The sequence below is a fragment of the Eschrichtius robustus genome, chromosome 13 (assembly GCF_028021215.1).
Source record: "Eschrichtius robustus isolate mEscRob2 chromosome 13, mEscRob2.pri, whole genome shotgun sequence".
Classification (NCBI taxonomy): Eukaryota; Metazoa; Chordata; class Mammalia; order Artiodactyla; family Eschrichtiidae; genus Eschrichtius; species Eschrichtius robustus.
In genome coordinates, this window is record NC_090836.1 from 6,790,279 (window position 1) to 6,813,140 (window position 22,862).

The 22,862-nt window shown below is 60.1% G+C and overlaps 3 protein-coding genes across 7 annotated transcripts; all 3 read left to right on the forward strand.

The window, feature by feature from the left end:
* The first annotated feature begins 1,100 nt into the window (after positions 1-1,100).
* On the forward strand, positions 1,101-4,478 carry GPR162 (G protein-coupled receptor 162). Its single transcript, XM_068559880.1, has 4 exons — positions 1,101-1,967; positions 2,680-2,869; positions 3,463-3,620; positions 3,924-4,478. Exons 1-4 carry the CDS (start codon positions 1,101-1,103, stop codon positions 4,476-4,478), a joined length of 1,770 nt encoding a protein of 589 aa, XP_068415981.1.
* A 703-nt stretch (positions 4,479-5,181) lies between these two features.
* On the forward strand, positions 5,182-15,739 carry P3H3 (prolyl 3-hydroxylase 3). Of its 3 annotated transcripts, none has more exons than XM_068559879.1 (15): positions 5,182-6,109; positions 7,012-7,164; positions 7,514-7,718; positions 7,799-7,930; positions 8,412-8,545; positions 8,969-9,058; positions 10,115-10,167; positions 10,287-10,354; positions 10,467-10,591; positions 13,157-13,261; positions 13,537-13,687; positions 13,912-14,029; positions 14,106-14,181; positions 14,925-15,065; positions 15,210-15,739. In XM_068559879.1, exons 1-15 carry the CDS (start codon positions 5,612-5,614, stop codon positions 15,363-15,365), a joined length of 2,205 nt encoding a protein of 734 aa, XP_068415980.1. In that variant the 5' UTR covers positions 5,182-5,611; the 3' UTR covers positions 15,366-15,739. The 3 variants fall into 3 exon arrangements, with proteins under 3 accessions (XP_068415980.1, XP_068415978.1, XP_068415979.1); XM_068559877.1 differs by having other exon boundaries at positions 5,184-6,109; positions 8,409-8,545; XM_068559878.1 differs by having other exon boundaries at positions 5,186-6,109; positions 7,517-7,718; positions 8,409-8,545.
* Positions 15,736-22,861, forward strand: GNB3 (G protein subunit beta 3). Of its 3 annotated transcripts, none has more exons than XM_068559881.1 (10): positions 15,736-15,820; positions 17,183-17,269; positions 17,545-17,583; positions 18,938-19,044; positions 19,128-19,191; positions 19,309-19,471; positions 19,556-19,622; positions 19,721-19,922; positions 21,250-21,466; positions 22,257-22,861. In XM_068559881.1, exons 2-10 carry the CDS (start codon positions 17,213-17,215, stop codon positions 22,361-22,363), a joined length of 1,023 nt encoding a protein of 340 aa, XP_068415982.1. In that variant the 5' UTR covers positions 15,736-15,820; positions 17,183-17,212; the 3' UTR covers positions 22,364-22,861. The 3 variants fall into 3 exon arrangements, with proteins under 3 accessions (XP_068415982.1, XP_068415984.1, XP_068415983.1); XM_068559883.1 differs by having other exon boundaries at positions 19,844-19,922; XM_068559882.1 differs by lacking the exon at positions 15,736-15,820 and adding an exon at positions 15,825-16,942.
* Position 22,862: the final 1 nt, after the last annotated feature.

Below are 22,862 nucleotides of genomic sequence, written 5' to 3' on the forward strand. Positions count from 1 at the left end.
TCTTCTGTTCAAACTCTCCTTTTTCCCCCTAGTTCCCCCTCTTTCCTTTTCTGGATGCTTCTGATGTCAGTGGTTCCCCTGCCTTCGGGTTCCCTGCCACCCCCCACCCCACCCCACCCCCGCCTCTGTCCCAGCCTCCTTTCTCCCATCTTCCCAGATACCCGGTGAGTGGGCGGGTGATCATGCAGGCTTGGGGAGATGGAACTGAGCACCTGGACCCCTGGACCCAGGAGCCTGGAAGGTTGGGGAATGGCTGTAATACCATATCCCAGTTTCCAGTGAGCCCTCGAGAAGAAACAAGTCTTGCCTCTGCCATGGTAGCTCTGAGGAGAGATTCAGGGTTGTGAAGATAGCGGTTGAGGAGTGCTGAGCAGGGGACAGAAAGAGGGACCCGGGGGCGCCAGAAGCAGGAAGAATGGCTGACGAAGGATGGGAGACAGGAGGTCAGAATACCTTCTTTCCTGGAGGTCTGGAAAGCAGGGCTCTCATCTGTGCGGGGTGTTTGACCATCTGCTTTAAGGCAGGAGAATGTTCCGAATGACCCCATGACCCCTAGTAACCAGTCATTTCTATCATTTCAAGAGAAGGGAGCCTTGGGTGCCAGCTGGAGACCAGCCTAGACCCAACCTTTGCTCCGCCCCTTCCACACCTCATCTCTCCCTTGCAGTGTGCCCAGGCGGCTGAGCCCCGCCCCCATGCCCCTTGAGGCATCCAGAAGACCCCTGACTGGCCAAGCACCAGAGGCAGAAGACAGCTGGAAGTCCTGACATGGGGACCAGGGCTTCCCAGCCAGCCTCCTAGTTGGGAAAGCGGTCAGCTTGCCTCCCCCATCAACTACAGGGATACTTCTGGAAGGGTCCCACCCAGCATGGAGGCGGAGGACCAACTCTGCTGACCCTCAGTCCCCTCCCCTGTCCTCCACACCTGACCTTAGCTGGGTCAGTCGTGCAATGCTGAGCGCTAGGGTAGGCCTAGGGGCGGCCTGCCTCACTCCAGGGCAAGGACTGTGGGCATCATGGGGGTGTGTGTGAGTGGGGCTCCTGGGTGAGACCTAGCCCCCACCCCCAAGAGTTCAAGGGGGGTGGGGGGACCGACGAAGCATGGCTCGGGGTGGGGCGGGGGCAGAGGAGGCCTCCCTCCGCTCAAGCGCGTTGTCCTGGCTGGCCTGCGGGCTCCTGGCACTGCTGGCCAACGCCTGGATTATCCTCAGCATCTCGGCCAAGCAGCAGAAGCACAAGCCGCTGGAGCTGCTGCTCTGCTTCCTGGCAGGCACGCACATCCTCATGGCGGCCGTGCCCCTCACCACCTTCGCTGTGGTGCAGCTCCGGCGCCAGGCCTCCTCCGACTATGACTGGAACGAGAGCATCTGCAAGGTCTTTGTGTCCACCTACTACACGCTGGCCCTGGCCACCTGCTTCACCGTCGCCTCGCTCTCCTACCACCGCATGTGGATGGTGCGTTGGCCCGTCAACTACCGCCTCAGCAACGCCAAGAAGCAGGCGCTGCACGCGGTCGTGGGCATCTGGATGGTCAGCTTCATCCTCTCCACACTGCCCTCCATTGGCTGGCACAACAACGGCGAGCGCTACTACGCCCGCGGCTGCCAGTTCATAGTCTCCAAGATCGGCCTCGGCTTTGGCGTCTGCTTCAGCCTCTTGCTACTTGGGGGCATTGTCATGGGGCTGGTCTGTGTGGCCATCACCTTCTACCAGACGCTGTGGGCCCGGCCCCGGAGGGCTCAACAGGCCCGGAGAGCGGGGGCTGGGGGCGGGGCCAAGGGGGGTGGGCCAGGGGGGTTGGGCACCCGGCCAGCCTTTGAGGTGCCGGCCATTGTGGTGGAAGATGCCCGAGGGAAGCGGCGGTCCTCGCTGGATGGGTCCGAGTCGGCCAAGACATCCCTGCAGGTCACCAACTTGGTCAGCGCCATCGTCTTTCTCTATGACTCACTCACAGGGGTGCCCATCTTGGTGAGATTGGGGCTCCCCCCCCACCTGCTCTCTCCAATATCCAGACCCCAGCATGATCACCTGACCTCTAACTCCATCATCCATCTTCCTCTCCTCTACCCAGCCCCACTTGTGAACCCCCATCTCCATCATCCATCTCCTAGTTCCCATTAGCCCAGCTCCGTAGCCTGTTCTCCAGTGACCAGTACTCAACTCCATCATCCATCCTTCCGTCCCACTCCCTGTCCTCTGGCTCCGTCATCTATCCTGCAGCTCCACTATTCAGCCCCCCAGACCTATCACCCAGCTGCCAAGCTCCACACTCCACTCCCGAACTCCCTCTGGATACAACAGAGTCTTGAGCACCCCTGGGTGGCAACCCCAGAGAGCTCACACACACCACCCCCCCCCCCCCAGCTTTCTGCATCCCCATCCAGTCCCTATTTCTGTCTGTCTTCAAGTTTACTGTACAGTGTCTGCTCCTCTCCCTCTGGACCCCTGGGCTTTCTCTCCAGTACTCTCTCCTGATCTTCCTCTGAGTCAATCCCTTCCCCTCTGTTCAACCTTCTTCACCTCCAACTTTGCCTCTGTCCTGACCCTATGTGATCCGGACCATCCGCTCCTGACTTCTTGCCCCCCCGCCCCCGGCTGCACTAAGATGGCGGATCTGGGGTCGAGTGGGCCCCCTCGGCTCTGGGCCCTGACCCGGGGCCACTCTCCATCCTCCTGCCAGGTGGTGAGCTTCTTCTCCCTGAAGTCGGACTCGGCTCCCCCCTGGATGGTGCTGGCTGTGCTGTGGTGCTCCATGGCACAGACGCTGCTGCTGCCTTCCTTCATCTGGTCCTGCGAGCGCTACCGCGCCGACGTGCGCACGGTGTGGGAGCAGTGCGTGGCTATCATGTCCGAGGAGGATGGCGACGACGGTCAGAGAAGGGACGGGGCTTTCGCTTTCCTAGGCGTCGGCTCCCTTTCCTGCCCTTTTCTACCAGCCCTTTTCCTTGTGGGGACGGGCTGCCCTGGAGCGCCCCCTGCTGGACAGAACCTGCAGCGCCCCTGGGTTGACTCGTGGCTCCCCTCTCCCCAATCATCACCCCGATGCACGCCCACTGCTTCCTCCTCTCGGTGTCTGTTCCCCCTCGAAGGCCACGCTAGCCAGCTCTGCCTCCGCCGAGCCTAAGAAACAGTCCAGAGAACTAACGCAACCATAAAGGAAGGCTGTGGAACCAAGGGAAAGCTAAGCTTCCTGAGAGAGACTCCCCAGCTACAGGGACAGCTCCTGGCGTGGGATTGGGGGGCCAGGGGTAACTGTTTCAGATAAGTGTGTCTATATGTATGAATCGCTAGGGATTCAGCACTGAATGCAACAGACGTTGGCCACTCTTGTCTTCCTCTTGGAGCTTACAGACTGATGGAAACAGGATTCTCTGGGGAGCTTATAAGGGGGTGGGAGCTTTTGAAGCGGGTGGAGAAGTGGGCATTCCCTGCTTGTAACCACCCTGCCCCTCTTTTCTCCTAGATGGGGGCTGCGATGACTATGCAGATGGCCGAGTGTGCAAAGTTCGCTTTGATGCCAACGGGGCCGCGGGACCAGGGGGCAGGGACCCTACCCAAGTGAAGCTGCTTCCTGGAAGGCACATGCTCTTTCCGCCTCTTGAGAGGGTCCACTACTTACAGGTATGGGACTAGGCAGTACACCTCCTATTCTGGGTATCCCCTCACTACTTTCCTCCAGTCCCTGTTATCCATCCCGACCCCCTATTCCCTAGCCCCAGCCTGCAGGGCACATGAGGAGTAGGTGAAAGGAAGGCATGGCAAGGGAGGCTCCCCTTCAGACCGCTCAGAACCAGGTTTGCCCATCAGAGGATGTTTTGCAGAAGTGTAAGGGGTGGAGCCATCTTGCAGAGTCCCCACTTTGGTTCCTGCCTCTACCCCCTTTGTCCCGGCAGCACCCCTGGGTCTACTTGCTCCTCTCCCCAGGTCCCTCTGTCCCGCCGCCTGTCCCACGATGAGACCAACATCTTCTCTACTCCTCGGGCACCTGGCTCCTTCCTGCACAAGTGGTCATCCTCTGATGACATCCGGGTCCTCCCAGCCCAGAGCCGGGCCCTAGGGGGCCCTCCTGAGTACCTGGGACAAAGACAAAGGCTGGAGGATGAGGAGGAGGAGGAGGAGGAGGCTGAAGGTGGGGGGCTGGCCAGCCTTCGCCAGTTCCTGGAGGGCGGGGTTCTGGGGTCAGGTGGGGGACCCCCACGGGGTCCAGGCTTCTTCCGAGAGGAGATCACCACCTTCATTGACGAGACACCTTTGCCTTCTCCGACGGCCTCGCCAGGGCCCTCTCCTCGCCGGCCCAGGCCGCTGGGAGTCTCACCCCGCCGACTCTCCCTTGGGTCCCCTGATAGCAGAGTCGTTGGACTTCCTTTGGGGCTAAGTGCAGGGCGACGCTGCACCCTGACAGGAGGTGAGGGGAGTGCAAGAGCTTGGGGAGGATCTTGGGACCCAGGTAACCCCATCTTCCCCCAGCTGACCCTGTGAGCCCAAGTGGGCCTGCTGGACTTGGGTGGGGGGGGGTGCTGGGTGGGTAACACCTCGTTCTGTCCCTGAGCCTGAGGCAGCTGCCTCCAGACTCTGGGGAGATGGAACTCCTGCTGTCTCTCATCCAAGTGACCAGATGCCTGACTCACCTTCCATCATCCCTAGCAAAATGTATTAAAGTCTGAAGTGTCACCATGGAAACCTCTGTGTCCAGTGTGCTGTGGTGGCAAAGGGGATGGTCAGAGGCTTGGGGGGTGGAATGGCTCATAGAAGACAAACTAGAGCAGGCACACTGGACAGAGGCACAGAAATATACACGGAGAAAGACAAACATGCAGACATTCACAGAGACGGCCTTACGAGAGCACCTCGGGCTTGGCTGGGCTGGGCTGGGCGGGAGGGGGGTGTGGAGGGCAGAGGACATAGGGAGACACTTGAGTTTGCTGGTTTGGGGTTTGAAGGATCTTCGTTGAGATCTGTGGAGGTGGTTTTAGAGGATGTCTCTATCTCCCGTGCCTCAGCGCTCCTCCTTTTCCCAAATCTGAATGAGTGCACTTTCTGGGCAGGAAAGGGTTTGAGCAGACTTGGTGTCACAGACCTGGAGTTTACCCCCCTCCCTGCTGCATTCGAAAGTTCTTTGTCCAAAAGCGCGTGTGTGCGGGTTTGTGGGAGGCATCCACGCTCCTTTTCCTGGACCCAAGAGTGGAGGGGGACGCAGACGCAGTAGCTCTTCCCACCCGCTGGGCCTCGGCGGCTGGCGTCAGGGGTCCTAAGAGGCTCCTCAGGCTGTCTTCAGAGCACCAGGCCTGCTCCACCGCCGGCCGTCTGCCCTGCTCTCCCCGCGGTCTGTTGCTTGGTCCACACCACCCCGCTTGTCCTAAAGCCCGCGTTCTCCGCGTCCTCCGCGTTCTGCCAGGCGTCCTCTGACTCCTGGCTCTCTCTCACCCCGGCCTCTCCCAGGGTTGGGGCTCGGTCCCATCAGCTCCCGTCGGCGCCGCTCATTCCTCCTCTCGTCCTCTCCTCCCTCCTCTCTATCTCTCCTTCCTTTCCCCTCCCTCTTCCTTCCCCGTTTCCTCCCTCTTCCTCGCGGCTCCCGCAGTTCCCTCCTGCAGCCGGCCGGCGGCTCTCGCACGATGTTCCGGCTCCTCCGGTGGCTGCCGCTCTTGCTGCTGCTGCCTCCCCCGGGGTCCCCCGAGCCCCCCGGCCTGGCCCCGCTGTCCGCGGGGGCGCCCCCCCAGGCCCCCGACTTGCTCTACGCCGACGGGCTGCGCGCCTACGCGGCGGGGGCCTGGGCGCCGGCGGTGGCCCTGCTGCGGGAGGCGCTGCGCAGCCGGGCGGCGCTGGGCCGCGCGCGGCGGGACTGCGGGGCGCGCTGCGCGGCCGAGCCGGGGGCCGCGCTCCCCGCCATGCTCCCCGCCTCCCCCGGGCCCGACTCCGGGCCGGGAGCGGCGCGGAGCGCCTGGGAGCCGCTGCTCCTCCGCGCCGCGCTCCGGCGCGCCGAGTGCCTGACCCAGTGCGGGGCGCGGAGGCTGGGTCCGGGGGGCGCGGCGCGGCTCCGAGTGGGGAGCGCGCTCCAGGACGCCTTCCGCCGCCGGGAGCCCTACAACTACCTGCAGAGGGCCTACTACCAGGTGCGCGGCGGCCCGGGCCCCGGGGGTCCTCCCAGGCCCCGCCGCCCTCCTCCTCCAGCTCCCGGGAGGGGCGGCGAGCCAGCGCCCGGACCCGGGTGGGGCTGTGTGGATAGGACCTCGTCTTTGGAGTCCGTCCTATCAAACCGCGACAAACACCCGTCGAGGCCGCCGAGGGACAGCCTTGGGAGAGTGGGAGCGAAGTTGGAATGGGCGTCATGCGGCGGGGTGGAAGTAGATCGGAGATGGAGGGCAGGGGCCTGGAGTTTTAGAAAGTCTTACTGAGACCTACGTGGAGTGACAGCCGCCTCTTCCCAGGAGTGAAGGGGAAGGATTAGGGTTGAGATCCGCCGCTGGAGAGAGAGCATGGGGGCGGGTAAGGGGGTGAGTGTGAGCCTTCGCTTGGGGCAGGAGGGAGCTTCGGGAAAGAAAGAGGAGCAGGCCAGGGCTGAGGGGCCCGGTGTCCCGGGCCAGGGGCAATGGACACTGCGCGCTACTGGTGCGGTCGCTGTTGCCTAATAATGCCTACGTGGCCGGGGAAGGGGGGCGCTGGTCACACACACCTCAGCTCAGGGTCCTAGAGCCCTGCGGCTTTTGCTGGTCGCTCGGGTCACCTCTACTTCCGCACCTCACTTAGCCATCACTTCCACTTTGTCTCCCCAACGAGGTCCCTCTGCCCATATCCCACCCACTCCAGTCTTCAGACCCCGCTTCCGTAGCTACCAGACTCCTGACAGTCCCAGCATACTGGGTCTGGAGGTTGGGTGGTGGGCAGTTCTCACCTACTGGTCTTCCAGAAGGCTCTGGGGCAGTGCCAGGTGTGTCTGGGGTGGGGAGGCGGGGGAGGAGGCAGAGTCTGACACCCCTACCCCAGGGCTGACTCCCTCATCCTTCCCGCTTCTCAGCTGAAGAAGTTGGACCTGGCAGCAGCCGCAGCGCACACCTTCTTTGTGGCCAACCCAACGCACCTTCAGATGCGAGAGGACATGGCTAAGTACAGACGGATGTCCGGGGTCCGGCCCCAGAGCTTCCGGGACCTGGAGACGCCCCCATACTGGGTGAGACCCTCAACACGACCCCTATCCCGCCCCCAGTCTTTGACTGGCTGGATACACAGGCCTCGCTGGACTGTGCATTGTCCGCCGGGCATCAGGAAATCTGGGTACCGTCCTCTGTGACCCTGATGGGAAGTCCCTCTCTGGGACTTAGTTTTCTTCCTGAGATTCACAATGTCCCATGTTCTAACATTTGGATTTCCGAGGCCCACCCTGTATTCCCCAAGGTGAACTGGGACCTGGAGTCCAGGCCCCAAATGAGACCCACACCCCTCCCCTTCTTTCTCCCTCCTGATCTAGTCTGGCAACACTTGCCCCAGGATTTCAGGTGACTGACCACTCCCCTCCCCAGCAGGCAGCCTATGACACCGGCCTGGAGCTGCTGGGGCGCCAGGAAGCAGCACTGGCACTGCCCTGGCTAGAGGAGGCCCTGCAGGAGAGCCTGGCCCAGGTGGAGAGCTGCCGGGCTGGCTGCGAGGGGCCTGAGGAGCAGCAGAAGGAAGAAGAGGAGGAGGGGGGGACCGGGAGCCAGGGAGGCCTGTATGAGGCCATCGCAGGTGAGGAGCTGGAGCGCGGGGCCTCGTGGTGCCAGGGGAGGCGCATCACAGGCTGAGGGGCGCACGTGTGTCCCCCGCAGGGCACTGGATAGGGGTCGTGCAGTGCCGGCAGCGCTGTGTGGAGGACACGGCCACACGTCCTGGTCGCAGCTTCCCTGTCCCAGACTTCCTTCCCGGCCAGCTGAGGCGGCTGCACGAGGCCCATGCTCAGGGTCAGTGGGGGAAGGGTGAGCCCTGGGGGTGACTGAGGTTGGAAACGGGGAGAGTGATGGTTTGTCTCTGATGGTACCCTGAGCCCCATCCCTCCATCGCTCCGTCTGTCTCTGCATCTGTAGTTGGTCAGGGCTCCATGGGGACCACCACCTCAGGAGGACTCTTGCTCTCCTTTGGTGCCATCGTGGAAAGCTCAAGAGATGGGTCACAGGGCTCCTTCTGTCCTTGCTGTTTCTCACCTTCCTTTATTCTCTCCTCTCTTCCTCCCCTCTGAACTCTGCCCACACAGCTCAGGTATGTTCCAGTAAGCTTTGGAAAGAAGCAGTGGATGAGCCAGTCGGCTGGGTGGGATGGGGCCCTGGGAGACCACCTCCTCCGGCTCTGCCTCTGTCCCCCTGGCTTCTTGCCTCTGCCCAGGGATCACAGCGGTGCCCGGTCTCTGGGTCCCCCCCCCCCCACGCTATTCTCTGTCTCCAGTAGGGAATCTGTCCCAGGCTGTGGAAAATGTGCTGAGCGTCCTCCTCTTCTACCCGGAGGATGAGGCTGCCAGGAAAGCTCTGGACCAGTACCAGGCGCAGCTGGGAGAGCCGAGACCTGCCCTCGGGCCAAGAGAGGTAGCCCCTCCACACTCCCCCCGTGAGGTAGCCCGAAATCAAACAGGTGTGCTGGAGAAGTCACCTGGATCCCGCCCCCCATTCTGGCCAAAGGCGACCCCAAGTCCAGCATCTGCTCGGTCTCCACTCCCTGCTCCCCACTGCAGGCTCTACTTCTGAGTCCAAGCACCAGCCCAGCCCTCTTCCATTAACCTCACCCCTGCCTGCCCCCACCTATGCACAAGTGCACATGTGCACAGCACACACACACACACGCATGCACACACACACACACTACCCCCAGTCTGAGCCCCGACACCCTGAAGCTGCTGAAGGAGGAGGGTTGAGCTGAGGGGCACAGCCAAGCCTGCGGGCTCCCCTGCTCTTCTCCAGCCTTAACTTCCCTGCCCCCCACTCCCCCCCGCCACTGTCCCCCTTCTCCAGGACATCCAGCGCTTCGTCCTTCGATCCCTGGGGGAGAAGAGACAGCTCTACTATGCCATGGAGCACCTGGGGGCCAGCTTCAAGGATCCCGTGAGTGACCCCACTGCTCCCCACCCGCCCCCAGGAGGGGGACAGCAGTAATCCCCTATGTGGATGTGCCACATCCGTTCCCAACAGCGTTTCCCATTTCTCCATAACCCTTCGAGGGTTGGAGAGGAGTCTGTGTCCCAGCATCGCAGGGACAGAGGCAGGCGCCTGTGGTTAAGGGCGGCTTTGGGGTCATGCAGGCCTAAATGTTGGTCTCTCTGCCACGAACAAGCTCTGGACCTTCACTTGCCTCGGCCTCAATTTCCTTACCTGTAAAGTGGGAACATCACACTTATCTCATAGCCCTGTTGAAGCCACGTCGCTTGCTCCGAAGTACAGAAAGCTCTGTTGCTGCTGCTTTTCTTACTCTTTGTTGTAGTTGTGAGAGGGAACTAAAAGGCAGAGGTTATTCTCGCTAGTGCTACAGCATAAAGCAGGCTTCCTCAACCTTTTTGGCACTATTGCCATTTTGGACCAGATACTTCGTAACTGGGAGAAGGGGGCTGTCCAGGCAACGTAGGACCGTGTAGGCCAGTTTACCCGGCCTCTGCCCAGTAGGTGTCGCTAGCACCCCCTGAGTCATGACAATCAAAACTGTTTGCAGACATTGCAACGTCCCCTAACGGGCAAATCTCCCTGTTTGGAAACCGTTGGTTAAATCCCAACTCTGTCCCTTATCAGCTGTGTGATCTTGGGCATGTTACTTTACGTCTCTGTGTCTCAGAGTCCTCTCAACTGCAAAATGGGCACATTACTATGACCTGTTTGATAAGACTATTGTGAACTTTAAATGATAAATTCCACATCCATGTATAAAGCTCTTAGAATAGCACCTGGCAAATAGTGCTACGTAAGTTGTTGTTGTTATTATTATCATTATTATTGCAGAGTTTGGCCCAGTGCCCAGTGCCCGGGGCTCCCGACAATGAGTCCAGGGCTTTCTCCACCTCCACCTTCCCCTCTGGAAGCAGGAGGACCTTAATGTGGTAGCTCAGGGTCTACCATCAGGGATTCAGGGGTGGACTTGATGGGTGATGGCGCTTTTCCTGACTGTCCCAGGATCCCTGGACCCCAGCAGCTTTCATCCCTGAGGCCCTTAGAGAAAAACTCAGGTAGGAGGTGCCTTGTGGTGGGAGGGGTGTGGCCTGAGCTGGAAGGGGAGGGACGGGTCCTGGGGAAGATGGGTCTGGACTGGCCTGTGCATCCGCTGAGCGTGTCTCTCACCCCTGAGAGAGGATCGGGAGAAGAGGCTGTGGGACCATGAGCCTCCACAGCCGAAGCCCTTGACTCACTGGAAGGGTGAGTTCCTGGGACAGCAGGAGACAGGAGCCTGGAGGGGCTGGGGGCTGCCAGCTACTGCTGGGCCTGCCCTCAGGGGACCCTCAGCCCCGGCCCTGTCCCTCCCCTGCAGATGTCCTCCTCCTGGAGGGGGTAACCCTGACCCAGGACGCGAGGCAGCTGAATGGGTCGGAGCGAGCGGTGCTGGACGGGCTGCTCACCCCAGCCGAGTGCGGGGTGCTCCTGCAGCTGGCCAAGGTGAGAAGACCTGTGGGGGGGGGCACTGCCACTACTTGGGGACCCTCTGGCACAGCTGCCTGCCCCCTTGCTCTTGGCCTGCCCCCCGTCCTGCCCTCCCTGACTCTCCAGCGGGGACAGTGCTTGCCACTGCCTCCCCGCTGGGGACAAGTTCCTTTTCCCCTTAACTTAGCTGACATGGGCTGGTCATTTTACAGAAGGATTTTGCGAGAAACTGATAGGAAGAACTAAATACAAAACATAAATGCATCAGAAAGGGTGAGTGCGCAGGTGAAGATTCCTTGGTTGGCCGAGAGCTCAGTTTTTGGCTCGGCAGACATGCAGGCTGTTTCTCCATCATCGCATCCCCTCCTAGATTGGGTGGGATGATCTGTATTCCCCAGGTTGAGTCTGCCATTTTATGAAGCTCTAGTCTCACTCTGGGCTAGCGTTTCTTCGACACACGCTCTTTGAGACCCTGCTGTATACTGGAAATGCCTAGGTTCCAGGGAGAGGTAGATGAACACAGACCGAGCATTTGGGAGCTCGGTGTATAGAGAAGGAATCAGGCATGGAGACATAATCAGAGTGGGTGGTGAGTTTGGTGAAAGAAGTCTGTACAGGGTACTCATCCAGGGACTTCCCTGGCCGTCCAGTGGTTAAGACTCCAAACTTCCACTGCAGGGGGCATGGGTTCGATCCCTGGTCGGGGAACTAGGGTCCCGCGCCGAGATGCAAAGTCACAGAAGGCTTACCGGAGGGGCTGGCATTTGAGCTCAATCTTAAGGATGAGTTAACCAAACAGAGAGGGAAGGAAAGTCAGGCTGCAAGGGAGAAGAACAAGGGGGGTTATTGTTCTTTCTGGGAACTGCAGTGGAGCACAGGAGTTAAGAACATGGGCCAGTCCCAGCAGGAATTACCTGTGTGACCTTGGGCAATGTATTTTAACATCTGTGAGCCTAGTTTCCTCTCTATGAAATGGGGCTAAATGCAGCGGTTATGTTGTAGGGTTGCTGTGGTTGCTGTGAGGATTAATGAGTTAGTACATGGTAAAGCTCTTGGAAGAATGTGGAAATAGTATGATCTATCGCTATTAACATCAGGCCGTATGTTATCCAGAGGCGGTGTAGGAGTGGAGGCACAGGAGAGATGGGGAAGGGCCTCTGTACCCTACCAAGGAGTTTGGACTTTATTTGTGGACGGCTTACTGAAGGATTTAAGGAGGGGTGGACTTTTGTCTTCCTGCAGAACCTCCACGGGCAGGGTCTGGAGTCCTCATCCTGTAGGACTGGGAGCTCCCTCTAGTGGCAGTTTGGAGAATGCAGCGGGAGAGGGAAGTAAGGGGGAGCTTCTGGGATGATTGCAAGAGGGCCGCCGCCCTAGGTTAGGTTCTCATTTCAAGGGAATGAAGAGGGGGACAGATGAGAAATATTTAGAAAATCAAAGAAAGAGAATTTGAGAACTAAATCTATGTGGAAGATGCAGAAAGAATGGAGTCAAGGATAACTCCCAAGTATCAGACCTTTCTGTTCCTTGATTACGCTAAACTCATTCTGGCCCCAGGACCTTTGCATTTGCTATTTCTGCTGCCTGGAACATTTTTTCTCTCAGCTATTCCTTCATATCATTTGGTTTCAATTTAGATGTCATCTCATCACTTAGCTGTCCCCTGACCCCTGCCGGGGCACTCTCAGGGTTGTAACCCTGCTTTAATTTCCATGTAACACTTACCACCGTCTGAATTGATCTGGTTTGTTTGTTTATTATCTCAAAATATAAACCCCGCTGGAACTTTTCATGTTCACAGTTGAGTCCACAGTGCCTAGAACAGTGCCTGGCACATAGTAGGTGCTCAGTGCCTACTGAACGAATGAATGAATAAAAGAATAGAGGGTTAGATGGCTTGAGTGGCCCGGTAGCCTCTATATAAACCTCTCAGAGATGAGGCTTAAATACTGGGTAATTAGATAGTGGTACCTTGAGTTTCAAAAAGCAGACAGAATAGAAAAAAGAAAGAAAAAGCAGACAGTAGGTGTCAGGAAAGGGACACTCAGATACTAGGAGACCCCCAGTTGATAAGAGTCATGTAGACAGTCGGGTAACTGGGACTTAGCATCAAGTTCTCCAAGAGCATGTAAGGTGAGAAGGGATGGAAGAGAGACACCTTGGCTGATGCCATGTCCCTACCTCGAGTCAGCCAGGACCTGTCCCGACTGTCGAACCTCCTGCCGGCGTCCTTTTCCAGAGAAACTCCCCTATTCTCGGCCCATCGGGATGAGTGATCAAGCCCCTCCTGCCCCCTTCCGCCGCTGTCCTTACCTCTCAGGGCCCCTTCCGCACTGTAGGAAGCCCTCCAGAGTTCTGTGCACAGTGGGGTTCCAGATCTTTACCAGGAGTGACAACACAGACGTGGAGATAGTCGTTCTCTGGGAAAGGGCAGCAGCTCAGAGAACTCCGGGAGCTTCTAGCCTCTTCCAGGGAGTTGGGAGGGTTGGAGGGAAGGCCACGCGGCCCTGTGGGCAGTGAGGTGGGCGATAGCCCGGGGCCGGGGAGGGTGACTCCCCAGCCAACACCCTCCCTGCTTAGGACGCGGCTGAGTCTGGAGCCAGGTCCGGCTATCCGGCTGGCCGCCGCTCCCCACACACTCCCCACGAACGCTTCGAGGGGCTCACGGTGCTCAAGGCCGCCCAGGTGAGAGGAGGCCCCCAGGCCCTGGCCTGGTGCCAGAACTGGAGAAGAGGGCTGGGCATCTCCTGTGGAGGGCTCTCCCGGGACCCAGAGTAGCCGAGTCCTCGGCCCAGGGTTGAGCAGGGGGTTCCAGACCGAGGGGCCCGGGTTGCCGTCATGGAGCAGTTGGGCAGATGGGCGCCCCCAAACCGTGGGTGGAGGGCAGTGGAAGTGGGGCGGGGGCAGGGGCCACCCTTCCAATGCCTCCCCCTTCCCGGCCCTTCCTTCTCTGCTGGCAGCTGGCCCGGGCTGGGGCTGTGGGTAGTCAGGGCGCCCAGCTGCTTCTGGAGGTGAGCGAGCGCGTGCGGAGCCTGACACAGGCCTACTTCTCCCCGGACCGGCCCCTGCACCTCTCCTTCACCCACCTGGTGTGCCGTAGTGCCATAGAAGGTAACCGCCAGGGGCCCTGCCGCTCCGCCCCCACCTCGGGGCCCCTCGGGGCCGGCGCACTGCACACCTTCCGCGGCCCCAGCCGTGTGCTTCCCGGTCTTCACTGCACGAGGACTGACTCCCCTGCCCAGGCCGGGCCCGGCTGTGACCCCAGAGCTGCAGGGTGGGTGTCGGTGGGCGGGCACCGGGCAGCGGGGTGCCCACCAGGCCCCTTCGCTTCCCAGGAGAGCAGGCGCAGCGCATGGACCTGAGCCACCCGGTGCACGCAGACAACTGTGTCCTGGACCCTGACACCGGGGAGTGCTGGCGGGAGCCCCCGGCCTACACCTACCGAGACTACAGGTGGGCGGCCCTCCAGGGGTCAGGCAGGGGGGCCTGGGCGGGGGTCTCACCGCCTCCTGTCTTCCTCCCTCCCCAGCGGACTCCTCTACCTCAACGATGACTTCCAGGGCGGGGACCTGTTCTTCACAGAGCCCAACGCCCTCACCGTCACGGTAAATGGGGGCTGGGGCGGGGGACAGGGAGCCCAGCTGTGGGCGCAGGGTTCAAAACAGAAGGTTCCCAGAGGCAAATGCAGGGCAATGGCTGGGGCCGCCTTAGCCCTCTCCTTCCCTGGCCTCCCCAGCTCCCCCCACCACTTGTCTGTTCAGGTGCTCTCCTAGCCCCCCCCAGGAGACCTCCAAGGGGCCCCTCCAGGCCCTCCTAAAGGAGGGCGGGTGAAGCACAGGACCCCAAGCCCCTGTTCCAGGTAAAAGCTCGGGGCTAGGGTCAGTAGGAGGAGCGGAGCAGAGCTTCTTCATTGTGTATTGCTCTGCCTTATCCAGTTACTTCCTTCTCTGCTCACCACCTGTAATCCAAGCTGTCTCTGGGGTGGAAAAGTGTCCTCAAGATCCTTACGCCCAGAACCCAGAGTCTGGTACTGCGCTCGTGCCTTCAGGTGGCTTCACACCTGGTACAAAGGACCTCCAGCACCTGGCCAGGAAAAGTCAGGGCACTGGGGCGGACGGAGGTCCTTCTCCCTTTGGCTCCAACTCCTCTAGCCTCAGTCTGGCACTTGTGCTCCCCAAGTGGAGGCCCATTTCCCATTTGCCCCCAGACAGCCCCTGAATTAAGGAGGGGAAGTGGTGGGCAAGAGAGCTGCCTTCTCTGGGCCCCCTACCCCCGTCCTACTCCGGGGAGTCAGGGCCAAGCTTTCCGAGGGTCTCTCCCTGGAGCTGAATCCGCCATCGCCCGCCAGGCGCAGGTCCGTCCTCGCTGCGGGCGCCTCGTGGCCTTCAGCTCCGGCGTGGAGAATCCCCACGGTGTGTGGGCCGTGACGCGGGGGCGGCGCTGCACCCTGGCGCTGTGGCACACGTGGGCCCCTGAGCACAGGGAGCAGGTGAGGAGGAGCGAGCGGGAGTAGCTGTGTGAGGGGTGGGCAGGCTGACGGGTAAGGCGCGGGGGCTGGGATGACCCAGGGAGGGTCCTTGGGGCAGGGTGGATGCAGGAGATCAGGCCAGACCCTCCTCTCCACGCCCCCCAGGAGTGGACAGAAGCCAAAGAGCTACTGCAGGAACCAGAGAAGGAGGAGGGAGAAGAATTGCCCAGCAGAGACCCCGCCCCAGAACCCCCCAGCCACAGGCTTCAGCGGGTCCAGGACAAGGCTGGGAAGCCGCCTCGGGTCCGAGAAGAGCTGTGAGGGACTGAGCCAGCTCCTTGGGGATGTGGCCTCTTGACTTGTGGGGGGTCTGCCTTGATGCCAAGACCCCTGAGAAGTCCCCACGTGACAGGAGCAGAACAGCGAGCTGTCCGTCCCCGCACGCCCGCCAGCCTGGGGATCACAAGGGCCGTGCAGCCCTGGACTCAGAGGACGCTGCACAGACTAGCCTGGGGAGCCAGGCCTGGGCCCGGCCGACGGACCTCCAGCCCCAGGACAGACAGAAGACGCGATGCTGCCGCCGGGGAAAGAAACGGCAGGGGGTAGGGCCCGACTGCGTTAAATGAGGAGGATGAGAGGGAGATCACCCCACTGCCCGCTCCCCGCCTGTCAATAAAGATCCTGAAGATCCCTCAGCCGGGGCCCAGTCAAGTGTGTCGCAGCAGTTTCCGTGGCGGCTGGAGGGTGGAGAGGCTGTGACCAGCCAGGGAGGACAGGTATCGTGGGCCTCCCAGAGGCAGGGCCTCTCCAGCCTGTGATTTGTCAGGGAAATCTCGGCCACCTGCTCCCCTCATGCACACGAACCCTAACCCTGACAGCTGCTCCTTGGGCCTCCTACTCTAAGCCCTGTCTTCCCTCTCTGAGCTTGCCTGGGACTCCGGGCAGCCTCGTCCCTCTGGTTCTTGCCTTCTCAGCCCCAGCAGGCCCCTGTGAGTCCTGGGGGCCAGCAGGGGGCCCAGCCCCGGATGGGAGCAGGGGACGGGGTTGCCCTCCACTTGCCATTCTTTCTCCACCCAGAGCTGGGCCAGGCCTGTCCGTCCTCCTCTCTGGAGCCCCCGGACCTTCCCCCTCTCCCCCAGGATCAGGCCCCGGGGGGCAGCTGGTTGGGGCTTGTCCAGAAGAAGGATTATCCAGATCAGTCCCTTCTAATCTCAGCTCCGGCCTACACCCTCCCCATACTCACCGTAGCCCTCTCCGTGCCCCACCCTGAGCTAAGGAACACAGTTTTGGGTATTGACAGTGGGCTGTCTCTCACCCTCGTTCTCTGGCTCCTGGACCGGTTGCTAGCTAGGCCCTGACTGCCAAGATCATCACCACTGGTGGGGGCCAGGGCCTGGGCCCCCCCCCCCCGAGCTGTGGTCGTGCTGCTCCTTTGCACCCCTCCCAAACCCAGCCCTTAATCCTCACAGCTTTGCTCTAATCCCATGGGGCCTGATGCTCTGCTGTCTGCCTGGAGACTGGCCGGGGAAGCACCCGCACCCCTTCCTCCCTCCGGGGCTCATTACGGGGGGCTGCTTCTCCGTAGAGCCCCGCACTCCTGCTCCCGCCCACCCACCCCCCCCCAACCTGGGCTGGGCCCAAGGCTCTCGGAAGCCACACGCCTCCCGCTCTGTCCTCTCCCCCCACCCCGGCCAGCTGACTTCATTTGCCTGACGTCGCTGGCCCTACCCTTCCCTGTCAGTGCCCCCCCCGCCCCCCGCCCCCAGTCGGGGCCAGGCCAGGCCAGCTCCCCTGGCAGCAGAGCCGGGGCAGGTGACGGGCGGGCGTCGCAGCTGAGGGAGTGAGGAGGCGCCTGGGAACTGGAGCTGGAAGCCTAACGAGGTCCAGTCAGAGCCCAAGTAAGAGGGAGCTGGGCTGGCTCTGCCCTCTGGGGCTGGGGGCTGCAGGCAGGCCTGGGCCAGCGCGGGGCTGGCCGCACAGGACTCCACACGGGGAGGGGCGGGCGGGGAGAGGGGTCCAGACCACCCAGTCAGTTCCCTGTCTGGGGGGTGGGCTCCAGCCTTCGTGAGGGGTCCGGTGTGGGATGTGAGGGACAGAAACGTGGGGATCCCCCTACACCCACCCCGTGTTCCTGGCAGGAGCCGGAGCCGCCCCTCAACCCGTCCGCCATGGGGGAGATGGAGCATCTGCGACAGGAAGCAGAGCAGCTGAAGAAGCAGATTGCAGTAACCCCAGAACCCTCCCACCAGGGAGCCCCAGAAAACAAGGGACCGGGCCGTGCGGGACTGTGGCCTGCGGGGGGAGAGGGCTGGATTCACCCTTGAGTGACACCCGAGAGACCCCTGACCTGGAAGCCGCCAGAGACCTCCTGAATTTGGATCTCATATTTGAGAGGCGCCCCCAAACCCTAGAGCCCCAAACCCACCCGCATCAGACGCCCACGCACCCCCACCACTGACACCCTGCCCTTACCGTCCCCTGATGTCTGCTTTCCCCCCAGGATGCCAGGAAAGCCTGTGCCGACGTTACTCTGGCAGAGGTGAGAGCTCCTGTCCCACTGACAGGGCCGGAGGGGAGGGGTGGGGAGGGGAGGGGATGGGGTGGGAGCCCCATAACCAGCCACAGCCTGGTGCCCAAGCTCTAGTACAGCGTGTCCTTGGAGTGAGGAATGACATGAATTCATTCATTCGACAAACATTTTGCGAGGTCGGTCTGCTCTGGGCCAGGCACCGAGTCGGAGACTAAGGAGGCAGACTCTGTCCTGTCCTTGTTCATAAAGCGAGAGTGATTACCCCCCCTCGCGGGGTGGCAAGGATGAAGAGGGGTAGGGCTTTGTCAGTCAGAAGCGCTTCACGACTCTAGGTACTAGCTGTCTAATACTGAAGTTCGTCAGTTCTCAGATGCATTTTTTCACAATTTGACATCTCGGAAATTGAGATGCGTCCAACAATCGATGCCTTACAATTATAATTCGCAGCATTTTTTCTTTCTTAGTGATCCATGTGAGAACCGTGCTTCTTAGGGTTGGTGGCATCTTACATTGGATTAAATGTTAATAATAAGAGTAAACATTTACTGAACATGAGCCAGGCACTGGGCTAAGTTGCTTAAATACATCATTTCATTTCATTTTCATGACAACCCCATAAGGTAGGTGCTATAAACCTCATTTTACAGGCTCAGAGGAAAACAGGCTCAGAGAGGTTAAGTAACTTGCCTGAGATAACAAAGCAAGTAAATGGCAAGTCAAGTCTTTTGACCCTGGAGCCCCAGCCTAAGTCTAGGAGGTCGAAGGAGTTTCAGGGGCACAGGACTGCAAGTTTCAGGAGGTGCAGTTCAGGGCCATGGAGCTGCTCCGCGTATCCAGTGAGAGCTGGCCGTGCAGCAGAGGTGGGTGAGGGCAGGCTTCTAGCAGCTGGGTTCAGCCAAATGTGTACATCTCTTCCCAAGTCCGTGTGTGGTGGTCTCACATTGGCAGCTTGAATTGGTCAAGGTGGTATTATTTACGAGATACCAATCCCCCCCTCCCCCTCCCCCTCCTCCCCCAGCCCACGCAGGAGAGGCGGTGGTTAAACCCTTAGCAACATGCCTGTGTCTGTCTCCGCATCAGTCTAAGCCACTGCCGGGCAGGGCCTGATAACTCTGAGGCTGGGGCCCTGACCCCGAGCCTGGCACGTAACAGACTTGTACAGATCAGTGGCTGTGACACTGACGCGTGGGCACGCGCCCTGCTCACCCCCTGATTTCCTTTTTTTTTTTTTTTTTTTGAGGGATCTCAGTTCCTCGACCACCACGGATCGAACCCGTGCCCCCTGTATTGGGAGCATGGAGTCTTAACCACTGGACTGCCAGGGAAGTCCTCACCCTGATTTCTAATGCTCCCTTTCCTGCAGCTGGTGTGTGGCCTAGAGGTGGTGGGACGAGTGCAGATGCGGACACGGCGGACGCTAAGGGGACACCTGGCCAAGATCTACGCCATGCACTGGGCCACTGACTCCAAGTGAGGCTTAAGAGGTGTGGGCGGCCAGGGGTGGGTGTTAGGGGGACACAGGAAGGAGAGTGGCACGAGTGTTCTCTCCCCAGGCTGCTGGTAAGTGCCTCGCAAGACGGGAAACTGATTGTGTGGGACACCTACACCACCAACAAGGTACCAGTCCTGTCTCCCGGCCCCTCTGCCACCCTCCTTCCTGGGGGCGTCCTGCTGCCCTTCTCTGCTCTCCACCTGGGAGCTTAGCGCAGGCCCCCGCTGCCCCGCCCCCCACAGGTGCACGCCATCCCGCTGCGCTCCTCCTGGGTCATGACCTGTGCCTATGCCCCATCGGGGAACTTCGTGGCATGTGGGGGGCTGGACAACATGTGCTCCATCTACAGCCTCAAATCCCGGGAGGGCAACGTCAAGGTCAGCCGGGAGCTCTCTGCTCACACAGGTGAGTGAGAGACTGAGGGTCCCTGGAAGCCCCGGCCCTGTGGGGGGCGGCCGGCAGCCAGGGCACTGTCCTAACTACCCGCAGGTTATCTCTCTTGCTGCCGCTTCCTGGACGACAACAACATTGTGACCAGCTCCGGGGACACCACGTGGTGAGGACCGAGCGCTGTGGGTGCTGGGGCTTGGGAGGCACCTCTGTGCTGGCCTTTCTCTGTGACCCCCCTCCCCTCCCCCTCCCCCTCCCCCGCAGTGCTCTGTGGGACATCGAGACCGGGCAGCAGAAGACTGTGTTTGTGGGACACACGGGGGACTGCATGAGCCTGGCCGTGTCCCCTGACTTCAAACTGTTCATTTCGGGGGCCTGTGATGCCAGCGCCAAGCTCTGGGACGTGCGGGAGGGGACCTGCCGGCAGACATTCACGGGCCACGAGTCGGACATCAATGCTATCTGCGTGAGCAGCCCCCTCACCCCCGCCCCCTCTGTTCTCTGACTCCCGGGAACACGTCTCCACCTCCAACACACACAGCCTTCATCCCCTCCTGCAGCCCCCTGCCCCTTTCCTTTTTTTTTTTTTTTTAATTTATTAATTTTTGGCTGCGCTGGGTCTTTGTTGCTGCGTGCAGGCTTTCCTCTAGTTGTGGCTCGCCGGCTGTAGAGCGCAGGCGCAGTAGCTGTGGCGCACGGGCTTAGTTGCTCCGCGGCATGTGGGATCCTCCCGGACCAGGGCTCGAACCCGTGTCCCCTGCATTGGCAGGCAGATTCTTATCTACTGCACCACCAGGGAAGCCCCTGCCCCTTTCAACTTTCCACTTTGAAATAATTTCCCCTTACAGAAAAGTTGCAAGAGTAACAAAAACTGCTCCCATCTACCCTTCACCCATATTCACTGTTACCTTTCTACCACATTTGCTTTATCATTCCCTCTCTGTAGAGTGAGGGAGGGGTAGATGGACAGACGGACACAGACACACACACACCTAGATGTAGGTATAGACACGCTTTGTCATTAACTTTTTCCCTGGGTTCTTTGAAAGTAGGTTGCAGACCTCATGCCTCTTTACCCATTAAATAGTTCAGTGTGTGCTTCCTAAAATCAAGGCCGTTCTCTTTCGTAGCCACAGTCTAATTCTTAAAATCAGGAAATTTAAATTGACGCAGTACTATAGTCTATAGTCTATATTCAAGTTTCACCAATTATCTGAAAAATAGCAATTTTTTTTTCTGTCCAGGAACATGGATCGCATTCCCTTGCCTTGTCTTTTCAGTTTCTTTTAAACTGGAACCGTTTGCGCCCTTTCTCTGTCTTTCGTGACATGGACATTTTTGAAGAGTACAGGCCAGTTTTCTGTAGACTTGCCCTCCATCGGGTTGCGTGACGTTTCCTCATGATGAAATTCAGGACATGCATTTGTACTTGGCCCCATGCTTGCACGCTGATCCAGCCGACTGTAGTCGCTGGCGTCTGGGACAGCCTCCGCCCTTCTGACCATGTGACCCTGGGCACGCTGCCCACCCTCCCTCAGCCCCGTGCTCTCCCCTGCACCGTGGAAATACTGTGGAGCAGGGAAGGGGTTAGGGAGCCCGGCTGCAGCTGGCATGTGACAAACGTCAGCGGTGAAGAGCGACCGTGCTGGCGGTGGAAGGGATGGGGGCGGGGGCCAGAGAGGCTGAGGGAAACAGCTGGGCCTGGAGCCACCAGGGCAGGAGCAGGGAGAGGGCAGGAAAGGCAGCGGGCTACCCAGGTCTGAGTCCTGACCCCTGGCCACCTGTACCCGCAGTTCTTCCCCAACGGAGAGGCCATCTGCACGGGCTCGGACGACGCCTCCTGCCGCCTGTTTGACCTGCGGGCAGACCAGGAGCTGACCACCTACTTCCACGAGAGCATCGTCTGTGGCATCACATCCGTGGCCTTCTCCCTCAGCGGCCGCCTGCTCTTTGCGGGCTACGACGACTTCAACTGCAACGTCTGGGACTCCATGAAGTGCGAGCGAGTGGGTAAGAGCCTGCCCACCACGGCCACCTCGCTCCCCTTGTGGGGACCCTCTTACCACTGCTCCCTAATTATTGGGTAACTCTGAGCTCTACCCCTAGAAGCCAGTCCCCCTTGCTTCCCAATCTAGGACCACCTTCTCTCAAAGCAAAGTTGCTCTAATCGGCCCTTCTCCACTGCCCCCCGCCATAGCTGCTTCCCTCCAGAAGAGCTTCTTCCAGTCGCCCCCAGACCTGGGGGCCTTGAACGTCCAGTCAGTGCTGGGTTTCAGGGGCATCCACCAAAGGGAAGGGCCAGCTCAGGGACTATGCAGTGACAGAGTTAAGGGGATGGAGAGTGACCTGATGGCCCTGACCCCAACCTGGGCGCTTCTCTAGGACTGGCCTGGTCTGAAGTTGAATCAGATAGTGTGGCTTCTTCTCTCGGGAGAGGCCAGGTGCCCAGTGAAGATAACGCTGGGCCAGAGAGTCGGGATCCAAATCTTAATTCCACTGCTTATTTTCTGAGTGGCCCTGGGCAAGTCACTTCTCTCGGGGCCTAAGTCTCCATTTGGAAGCCCTCCCCATTTTCTAGTGCCCTTGCTTTTCTCCCCGCACGTTGACCTGTCCAGCCCTCCCAGGTCCCTCCCCTCCCCTCACCCACCCCAGGTTCTACACAGAGAGATTGGCCTCAGTGGAAGGCCCGCCCCTCAGGGCTAATCCTCTTCCCTCTTCTAGTCAGACGTCTCGCCCAGCTAACCTAGGGGCCCTGTGTGCACACACTCCCTGCCAGGCTGACTCTCCCCCTTTTCTTCAGGCATCCTCTCTGGCCACGACAACAGGGTCAGCTGCCTGGGGGTCACGGCTGATGGGATGGCTGTGGCCACTGGTTCCTGGGACAGCTTCCTCAAAATCTGGAACTGAGGAGGCTGGAGGAGGGGAGGTAAAAGGCCATGCGGACACTCGGCTGCCCTCTCCCCTGCCCGATTTCTTTAAGATTTTCTCTTCTACCCCGCAGCCGCCCTTCCCGCCCAGCTTTCCCCTTTGAGGGCGTGGGGAGTATGGGGAGCGTGCCTTTGGGAGGCAACACCAGGGACATGGGTGGGGAACTGCCCCATCTCCTCCCATGGCCTCCCCTCTCCATGGTCCTGACAGCTTCTCCCTTAATGAGCAAGGACAGCGGACCCCCGGACCTCCACCCTTGGCAGGCCTAGCAGGCTTCCCATCTGAGGCCACAGGCCTTAGGATTCCCCCCCTACCTCCAGAGCCACCACCTTTGTCTAGACCCGAGTGGCGCAGGGCCCTCAGCCCCGTGACTATGGCTCTGGCACCACTAGGGTCCTGGCCCCCTTCTTCGTACTTTCTCCTTTGTCTACCTTCTTGCCTCTCCTAAAGCACTGGCAATAAAGTAGTGCCCTGGTAT

Bases quoted from the DNA above. Each gene is read 5' to 3' on its own strand.
- GPR162 (XM_068559880.1), top strand. From the start codon at position 1,101: ATGGCTCGGGGTGGGGCGGGGGCAGAGGAGGCCTCCCTCCGCTCAAGC. The intron at 2,870-3,462 runs GTCAGAGAAGGG...CTTTTCTCCTAG, and splicing joins CGAGGAGGATGGCGACGACG to ATGGGGGCTGCGATGACTAT. The intron at 3,621-3,923 runs GTATGGGACTAG...TCCTCTCCCCAG, and splicing joins AGAGGGTCCACTACTTACAG to GTCCCTCTGTCCCGCCGCCT.
- GNB3 (XM_068559881.1), top strand. From the start codon at position 17,213: ATGGGGGAGATGGAGCATCTGCGACAGGAAGCAGAGCAGCTGAAGAAG. The intron at 17,584-18,937 runs GTGAGAGCTCCT...CCTTTCCTGCAG, and splicing joins CCGACGTTACTCTGGCAGAG to CTGGTGTGTGGCCTAGAGGT. The intron at 19,923-21,249 runs GTGAGCAGCCCC...CTGTACCCGCAG, and splicing joins CGGACATCAATGCTATCTGC to TTCTTCCCCAACGGAGAGGC.
- P3H3 (XM_068559877.1), top strand. From the start codon at position 5,612: ATGTTCCGGCTCCTCCGGTGGCTGCCGCTCTTGCTGCTGCTGCCTCCC. The intron at 13,262-13,536 runs GTGAGAGGAGGC...CTCTGCTGGCAG, and splicing joins CGGTGCTCAAGGCCGCCCAG to CTGGCCCGGGCTGGGGCTGT. The intron at 14,182-14,924 runs GTAAATGGGGGC...ATCGCCCGCCAG, and splicing joins CCAACGCCCTCACCGTCACG to GCGCAGGTCCGTCCTCGCTG.